The sequence below is a fragment of the Theropithecus gelada genome, chromosome 5, assembly GCF_003255815.1.
Source record: "Theropithecus gelada isolate Dixy chromosome 5, Tgel_1.0, whole genome shotgun sequence".
NCBI lineage: Eukaryota > Metazoa > Chordata > Mammalia > Primates > Cercopithecidae > Theropithecus > Theropithecus gelada.
This window is the reverse complement of record NC_037672.1, coordinates 102,043,368-102,053,196: the sequence shown is the minus strand read 5'-3', so window position 1 is coordinate 102,053,196 and position 9,829 is coordinate 102,043,368. Positions and strand designations below refer to the sequence as shown.

Sequence of the window (9,829 nt, the reverse complement as noted above, 5' to 3'; positions counted from 1 at the left end):
ATTTATTCTTTGTAACTACCAGATGGAATAGTAAAAGAGGAGTTTGGGAGGAGAGAGAGAAGAGAAGAGTAGAGGAGAAGAGAGACAGAGATTGAGATGGATTTTGAGATTGGCCAAGCATCATATCACCGATTTTTTACATTCTGGAATAATAGTATTTCTAGTATTTCGAGGGTCTGAAGAACCACACCAGTCCGTTTTCCCTTACTTTAAAGATCTAAATGGTATTTTTTTTTTTTTTTAAGTCTTCCTGGGTACACTAGGAAATTTATTTAAAACCACGCCATTGGGTACGAACTAAGAGCATTCTTCAAACAAACATGACCTTTTCTGTTTCTTGTATTGCTCTTCTCAACCCAGCCAAAAAATCCCAGACAAGTTTATTTACACACACACACACCCGCACAGCACACACACCCCACACGCAGAGTGTCGGAAACGCCCTCTTTCCAACCCTTCCAAACAATTATCTCCGAGAGCAAAAGAAAATAATCAACAGCCCTGTGTGCTGGGCTGAGCCGGAGAGCCGGGCGCGAGGAGGGAGGGCGATCCGCAGGCGAGCAGGGAAAACGTGGCTCCTCTGCCGAGGAGAGGGTTTGTGAAAAGGAGCGCTGGCCCGCGTGCGCCTCTTGTTCCCCGTGTAATTTGCAGCCAATCATCAGTAGGTGTCCACGTCCCTGCGTCCTCCTCACCTCGGCGCCAATCACCCCCACCCCCGCACCCCCGCCCCCAGCCTCCACACCTCCTCCCTCGCCTTTCTCTCTCGCTCCCCTCCCCCAGCAACCGCACACTCGCACACACACAAACAGAGAGAGAAGGGGGGAGGGTGAGAGAGAGGGAGAGAGAGAGAGAGAGAGGAGAGAGAGAGAGAGAGAGGAGAGACTCCCTGGCTCCCTCCCTCCCTCGCACACAGCGACTGGAGACGGACGGAGAGCAACGCGCTGGGAGAGGAGAGACCACCGACAACAGCCCCGCGCTCTCACACATACACTCACACTCGACTCTTTCCTCTCCCCCCACCTCCTCCTCCTTCCACCCCCACCACTAACACCATCTCCTCCTCCTCTCTGCAACAAGAAAAAAAAAGCCATTTACAGGTATTTTTTTTGATCCGCATATTTATTTATCCCCCCTCCCCAACAGTTTGTTTACAAGTATTAAAGTTGTAATTGGGAGCTGCCAAGACACATCTGGATTTGTGTTTCTTTGTGTTAGGGGGTGATGTGCAACTAATTAAAGGCAGACTGGCAGCGTCTGCAAATTCTAAGGCTCCCCAAATAAAAAGAGACTGGTAAGTGATTGTTCTTTCTCTTTCTCTGGCTTTTTTTTCTCTTAAATGTTTGCTGTCCGTTGGGATTGTGAAAGTAGATTATTAATGCTGGACTCCAGCAAGAAAAAGCGTCGCTGTATTAATTTATTAATTAATCTGCACCCGCCCCTCCTCCTGAATGTTAAATATGACCTTTGATCTCTATGTCTCTGGTAGACCAGACATACAATATTAGGCATGTACAGTCACATTGTTTAAAGGCAAAACAGGATCATGAAGTATGCATCTCTAATTTAGCTTTGGCATAGAACTATAGTTATTTGTGTGTGTGTTATTTTGTTTTTTAATAAAATCCAAACAATAGCTGTGGCTTAGATACCTTTTTCATGCTCCAGAGATGCATTGATTAAACAATAATGACCTGGATACTGGGCATAATCATTTTCTCCAGTTTCTGGTGGTATTAAACCTTGAGGTAGGAAGGGGGGTGGTGATGGCAATCAGAAAAGCAAGGAAAGCTTGTGTTTGGAAACACCACTCTAAGACTCTAAAAAAGGGACATTAAATTATTTCTTTATTTGGAACAAGGTCAAAAGACTAAAACGTTGAAAATTTTCCCTCCACTCAATGTGATGATATCTAATGCATGGTTGACATAACTAGTTTTTACTGAGTAGCAGTTATTATGGTCTTGCAGTTACAATGTGATTCGCAGAAACTGAAGCTATATGCATATTCTTGCTGTGTCTTCCCCCACCCCTTCCAACCATCAAGAATATTTAGCCAAGAGCATTTTGGGGGCACCTTTTGTATTGCCCTCAGACCTCAGAAGGGAGCAGTTTTCCCTAATGCGAAACCACAGAGGTGGTTCCTGAGTGATTAGGGACTTGCTGTGATTGAAAGACGCCTGCAAGCTTCTAATCCAGCCTGGGGTGAGGTTCCTTATCTTGATTTACTTTGCCTAATAGGGATTTGTTTACATAAACCCCTCTTTTTAGAGCACCTCATCAGTAGGTCTTGAAGTTTTTGCACTTGGAGTTTGGGCAAAACTGGTTCATTAACCTAATTATAAGCATAATCACTATAATTGATAACCATTTTGAACTCTGAATATTTGAGACTGAGACTATTGGGCCCCCATGTAGAATTCCCTGAACTCTACATTCTAGACCAATCTATGGGCTTCAAAAGATGTCACAAAAAGATATTCTGGCCAAAAAATCTGGAAACAAAGAAACTGGTTTTTTAGGTGAATATACACTTTATGCTTTTGCTTTACTTCTTGAAAGGTTGTGATGTACTTCTCCCTCTGTAATAAACAACTAAAATACCTCTTCCTAAAGCATAATAATGGCCTGTAAGCAAGGAGATGAATGCAAACACCCAGTTAACATTAAACTTTCCTCTTAAAAAGAGCACAATTTAAAAATAATTTTAATGGTTATTTTTCTCTGGCAAAGAACACCTTAAGGGCTCCCCCCCCCCCTTTTACTCAATGCAAAAATCAGTGATTGTGAGAGATCCTTTTCAAAAAGTGCCATGCTTTCTTCTTGTCTTGGGAAGAGACAGCAATCTCTATTAGGAATGATTAGGAATATTCTTAAAGAGGCTGCAGGCACTTGGTTTAAAACCTGAGACATTGCTGATACAAATATGTATCTATGTAATTATGTGGCTTATCTTTATTTTCTACCTTAAAAAAAAAAATCAAGTAGAACATCACCCTCTTACCCCCACCAAGCCCCACCACCAAATGGCTTGTACAATTGAGACCTGTCCTTGGTCCATTGAATTAAGACCCTAACAGAGCCAGCTGTGCTGGGATTCAAACTAATGACCGCAGACACAGAAGGACACCGTGGCAGCTGGTAGTTCTTTTTTCCCTGCCTCTTTAGTTCAGATTGTATGTGGGCAGTCTCTTAGCTCTCAGTTGTATTGTGTTTGCTTACAGTTTATACTCGGATGTATTGTAGACTTTCTCAGTACTTCATTTGCTAATTTCCTGTTCATTTTCCTCATAGGGCCATTGCTGTTTTCTACTTTACAGCATTTGCATGCCCAGGCAGCACTTGTTCACACATTTCATAATGTTTAAATGCCCTCTGCTTCTAGGTAGTATCGCCCTCCCACCCATGATTTGCATGTCTTTAGCACTCCAATTGCCCTTTTCCTTAGGCGTTTGTCACCCCCGTCTTCCCTCTTTCCCTGGGTATCCTGGCTATTAATACATTTTCTCAGGAGGGTTATAAGAATAGGGGGGAGGAGCTGTGGTTTGCTGTGGGGAGGGAGGGAGGGGGGTTGGGAGCGTTGGGGGGATGGGCTGGGGGGGGGTCACATCTTGGTGATTCTTATGCAAAGGACCTGATGGAAGAATGTGGGAGCTTTCGCTGTCTGCGGTGGGTTAGTGAGGGAGGTTGTTTATTTATTTTTAATCTTTTTCCTCGTGCAGCTCGTTGGAATGACTTTCTTTATTTTAGTTGTAACAGTTGGAGGATAATGCAAAGGAAGACGCTGCCTGGGAATTCACCGTCTGTGGAAATGAGCCCCAGAGAGGAATAAAGCAGCCCTCACCTTGCTCTCCCCACCCGAACCCACTTTCCCCTCCCGCCTCGGCCCCCACCCCAACACCACCATCACTCCCTTCCCTCCCCCCCACCTTTCCCCCTTTTCCACCCAGGTGTCGGACCAGGCGGTCCCCACTTCCACCCTGCACCCCTTCTTCCCCCCCTGCACCATGAACACCAATGTCTGCGTGGAGCCCGGGCCGAGCCCGGAGGCCCCGGGCTTGCCCAAGGAAAGCCACTTGCCCGAAGGGGCTCTGAACAGCCTTGTGGATTACAACTCGGAAATGGAGCGCTACCGCTCCTTTGCCACCTCCTTCTACAAGACCAACGGGGGCGCCTTCCCACAGGCGGCTAAGATCGCGCGCATCACCACCCCCATCTTCCCCAGCAGCGCCGCCGCCGCCGCGGCCGCCGCGCGCATCGGCATGTCCCCCTGGAACTGCGACAACGCGGCCACCGCCGCCGCCGCCACCGCCATGCTCTGGGGCAGCGGCGGGGGTGGGGGCGGCGGCGGGGGTGGCGGCGGGGGTGGCGGCGGCGGCGGCGGCGGGGGCGGGGGCGGGGGCGGTGGGGGCGGCAGGAAATCCTCCTCCGCCGCCGCCTCCTCCTCCGCCTCCTCCTCCTCGGCGATCCTCCCCGCCGGCGGCGGCGGCGGCGGCGGCGGCGGCGGCAGCAGGACCAGCATGCACCACCGAAACGACTCCCAGAGGCTGGGGAAAGCTGGCTGCCCGCCAGAGCCGTCGTTGCAAATGGCAAATACTAATTTCCTCTCCACCTTATCCCCTGAACACTGCAGACCTTTGGCGGGGGAATGCATGAACAAGCTCAAATGCGGCGCTGCTGAAGCAGAGATAATGAATCTCCCCGAGCGCGTGGGGACTTTTTCCGCTATCCCGGCTTTAGGGGGCATCTCATTACCTCCAGGGGTCATCGTCATGACAGCCCTTCACTCCCCCGCAGCAGCCTCAGCAGCCGTCACAGACAGTGCGTTTCAAATTGCCAATCTGGCAGACTGCCCGCAGAATCATTCCTCCTCCTCCTCGTCCTCCTCAGGGGGAGCTGGCGGAGCCAACCCAGCCAAGAAGAAGAGGAAAAGGTGTGGGGTCTGCGTGCCCTGCAAGAGGCTCATCAACTGTGGCGTTTGCAGCAGTTGCAGGAATCGCAAAACGGGACACCAGATCTGCAAATTTAGAAAATGTGAAGAGCTAAAGAAAAAACCTGGCACTTCACTAGAGGTCAGAGGAGATGATTTCTTGTTTCCCAGTCTCCCCCCTTCCCTCCTCACTCCCTCTCCCCTTCAGGGATTCTTGTCTGGCTTCAAGATGCAGTACCCCTTCTCAGAAGCTTCATTCAGGTGGTAAGAGTTGTAGGTGGTTTGCGAAAGGCTTGGCCTCTCCACCACCCGCCCCAGCTGCACTTCACGTGACACCGCCCTTCTGATAGAGAGAGTGCCCTCCTTTTTATCCCTGGGGGAAAAATAATGTAATTGGTTTGAAGAATCAGAAGTTTCACATTCAGTATGCTCAATGTTTTCCCTTGGTGGTTTAAAATGCCTCCTGCTCCTTATTAAAAAGGGTGGGGCATCTTTGACCAAAGGACTGGACACATCACATCCTATGCAAGTTTACAGGCTAAGTTAGTGGCCCAGTTATAACAGTGAGGACACAGTTTGTGGCACACAAACCTGTTCTCATTGAAAAAACAATAACAAACCACACAAAACGGTATTCATTGAAGCTGAAACACCTGGATTCAGAAGGGGATTTCCTACCCCCTTCTAGAATCGTTTTTCTACTCATCAAGGCAGAATGTTTGTTTCCTATTTCATTTTCTGCATATCTGATATTTTTGGAGAAAGTTGAAACTGTGTAGAAAGTGGATTTCCACCTGCAAATTTTAAGGAGATGTGACATAGAATAAAGGGATGCAATTAGTTAATTTCAGGGCAGATGAGAGTGATTTTGTTTAAAAAGTTCTTTTATATAGTTTCAGAATGAATAATTTCTAAAACTCAGTTACAAAAAAAGTATTTCCCCTGGTCTCTGCATTGGACAAAGTAACCATTTTGTGGTTACAAAGTTGGTCTATACACCAAGCACGGTTTTGGTTGATACCTTATATGGTCAATAATAGTTTCTTTTACCTATAGGTCTTTAAAACAGATATTGTACAGATACTCACTAAAGTAATTGTTAAATTAGGCTATGAATTATGCTACATACAGAGATTGATACGTTGGATACAAATTTTGTATTGTGTCCTGATCAAAACAAAAAAGAGGAAAAATGAAAAATCACAGGTAAATGACTTTGATGGTATATTAAGCAAAGAAATGTGGACAAGTAGTTATAGTCTCTTGATAAAATTTACAGGGTAGATAATTAGATGTTCATATATATGTGAGACTGTAGGTGGTGGATTTAGCATTCTGTGCTTTAACATTTTAACATTCTGTGGGGTGAATTGCAGGATGAGAGTGGCTCTCACAAGGTATCTTAGGGGTATCTGTAAATTATTTTAAAAATTGTGAGTACTGCTTAAAGGAGTTTTCTTTATGAACTGGGAAGCAGTCTTTAAAATAATAAAGAGAAGAGTTAAAGATCTTTGGTACAGATTTGAACACAAAGAAGATACAGGTTTTTTAAAAAAACTTTAATGGTGTAAATCAAACTAGATAGCACTCTAGGATTCTAAAAATATCAGAATTATGTTGATGCTCACTATTGGGTATGATCAGTTTCATCAAAATATTGCATTTGCATTTATTTTTCTTTATAAGATGCATCAGCTCTTTTTGGAAAGTTTAACTTTACTCCTGGATGGTTTATTGTATTTTCTTTGGCAACTTTCTTTGTGCAAAGAGAATAGCAACTATAATTCAGGTCCATGTATTTTCTTAGGTGGCAAAAAATAGCTTTTGAATCTTCCTTTCTGGATTAATTTATTGTAACTTCTAAGGACTATGGGAAATTAAAATTCAGTTCATACTGAAATACTCTATTCCCAAATGATAAGGACAACATGGCTTTTATTTTTCCTCCTGAAATGCAGTATCTAGAATTATAAGTTTGATTCTGCTGTTAGGCCTCATCTTTAGCTAGACTCATGGCACTACTTGCATCCCAATTTAGGATATGTAGTAACTGAGTAATTCTGATTTATTTAGTAAATAATTACCCTGGAGGAGTTTGATATGAGTACCAGTAGGTTCTCTGCACAAATTTCTATGCTGGTGTAATTTTTTTTATGTGATGGTTTTCCTACAAGCTTGATGTGATATTTACATTCTTCAGGCATTTTGATGACAAAATCCCACAAAATTCCATTTTCTTCTTTTTAAAAATTATCATGCACAAAAATTCTGTTAATCTTCACGAGGTGAGGCATGGATGGAAGAGGAAGCTGGTTTTTTCCTTTGAACTCTCAAGGTGATCTTCTAACTTCAGACCCCTTCTATCAGAGCCTGGGTCGTGTTTCAAGGCTAAGATTATTAGCGAAATACTATTTGGCGAAAAAAAAATAAAAACTTTAAAAAATTGTATAAGATTCTATCTAGATCATTAAAAAAGAGAATGCCATCATGACTGCCTTAAACTGCAAATACAGTTATGGTTGTAGGAAACCAGCTGAGCACAGGTCAGAGTGACAGGGCTTCCATGACTGAACTAAAGCTGGAAGAGGAATTGCAGGGAGGTGAAAATCCCCTTGCTGACCTGGTTTCTCTCTTAAATTTGGTTCATCCTCATCTGAGAAAATGTTTTAGAGATTGGATGGGTTCCTGGCTGAGGGCAGTGACTTGGGGACTCATTGTGGATATTACCTGTGGGTTCCAGATGTAAACTCCATAGCTAATATTTGTTGGCTTTGAATTATGGATGCCATTAACATCTGGATCATAATAATAACATATATTCTTATTTATCACTTCAAGCCTCATGTGCCACTCTTCCCATTGACTTGTTCTCATCCCAAAGACTGGAGATAGTAATTTTTTTTTTTTTTTCAGGGTGAGAAAACTGAAATTAAGACAGACTCGCATGGATATGTTGGGACTCTCATCCAGATTTTTATCAAAGGCTCCTCTCTAGTGTTCCTTTTAAAACTGCCTTCTATTTTTCTGCTTAGTCTCACCTTAAGAGCATCTTATGATGCCCTAGTAATGTGTTTATAAAATCACCCCTTGATCACATTTGATATGATAATGCACACAAAACATTTAGTTTTTCTGTTATACTGTGCACCATGTATTTGCATAACCACTGTTCAGTAAGTCAATTACTCTGTTAAAAAATAGCCACTAATTGTTCAAAGCAGTCCTTACAAATGCTGTCTGCCCCTTGTGTGACAAAAACTGTTTTAAAAATTTGTCTCCTAAATGAAAAATATTAAGTTCCTAGATGTTTTAATAAACGTGATCATATAGGAGATCCTTATAAGTTACATGATAACACTTTGTCTCTTGCAAAGATAATCCTTCAGTTTTTATATTTGCAACAGTTACATTTCTGCTACTTCTAACTTTTCCCAATCTGATATGGCTCAAGAGATAAAATTGTCCCATGGGCAACCCCAGCCTCTTAGTCTCTGAACATTGTTCAGGTGACATGATTGATCTCTGTGGGACAGCATTAGAGACCACACAGATCTGGTTTCTCTCCCATTAGTTGATTTATGGAATTACATTAGTAAACAGTGCCTCAGGAGGTTTCCCTGCCCCCAATCTTGGCTCTCTCTGCAGTAAGTTTCACACTGCCACCGCTGAGGCTTTCCTTGAGCTGGTGAAGAAACTAGAGAGGGCAGGTTATAGTGAAGACATTGAGAAACTGGAAAGTCAGGAAGAAGGATGGTGCCATTCTTTTTTTCTTTACTTTCTTTTATCTCTTAAAAATCTATCTGCCGAATGTACAGGCCAGCCGTAATTTTTCTACAAGTTAGGTTGAGCTTCTAAGGGGGTTGGTGGAAAAAAATTCGAATACTGTCTCAAACTTGATAACTTACTTCAGAAGAGTGTAATAGGGGAGGAGGGACATGTTGTATATGCTGTTAAGTTCTAAGAGCCCCAACCATAAATGGCAATTGTAAAACTCTGGACAAAGCACCGTCTGTAATGGGTGCAGGAAGGTGGCACCTGCCTCCTGAGGAAATTAACTTGTAGACCAGATGTAAAATAGGTGTGTCACTCAGACTAAGAGCTTTTAGTCAATAATTGAACATACACATTTCTGAGGTTTGTTGACTTAAAAAAATCTATGGATAAAATGCAAATGCTTTGTGTCTTAAATGGAAACATCCACCAATTTTTCTTTTATGTCATAATTTTTTAAAAAATGAGTCCTCAATTTTTCATCTCAAGATTAAGAAAATTACCAGTAGAAAAATATTTTTATTTTAGCCAAAAAATGCAAATATATAATTAAGTATGAAAGGGAAAGAGGAATTTTTTCAATAAAATTCAAACAAAATGATAGTATATTAACATTAGAATGTAACATATGAATAATATAGGAAAAAGCACCTCAATTTTGTAAATAATAAAGAAAAAGCTTGGAAAATTTTGTCTTTGACTAAAGCTACAAATGAATTTGTGGCCAAGGCATCAAACTGCAATACAAGTTCAATGACATTATTTTTCCATCACTGGATTTAATAGAAGGGAGTTAAAGTTGTTTTTTATATACTTCAAAATATCATGTTGTACACACAGTAAATACGTGTAATTTTAACTGTCAGTTTAAAAACTTACAAAGCGTACATTTTTAATACTTCCTTATTGAAAACAGTACCCTCACCCATCCAACCATCATGTAAATTCTAAGCCATGTTTTAGATGGCAATTAGGAATAGTAAAATAAAGCAATTAAAATTAATTTGTAAATTATGCCATAAGAATGTTTGAAATTCAACCATCATCAAACAAAATATAAACAAGCAAACACAAGGCATATAAGAGCAAATTAAAAAAAAAAAAAAAAAAAAAAAAAAAAAAAAAAAAAAA

General features: G+C 42.2%; 1 protein-coding gene across 1 annotated transcript in view; it reads left to right on the top strand.

Annotated features, from left to right (window-relative positions):
- Nucleotides 1-898: 898 nt before the first annotated feature.
- The window catches only part of CXXC4 (CXXC finger protein 4), a 27,766-nt gene continuing 18,835 nt past the window's right edge, over nt 899-9,829 (top strand). The window contains exons 1-2 of the mRNA XM_025385873.1: nt 899-1,097; nt 3,748-5,069. Coding sequence (XP_025241658.1) covers nt 4,005-5,069 — 1,065 coding nt within the window. The 5' untranslated portion in view covers nt 899-1,097; nt 3,748-4,004. The remainder of the gene's footprint in view (nt 1,098-3,747; nt 5,070-9,829) is intronic.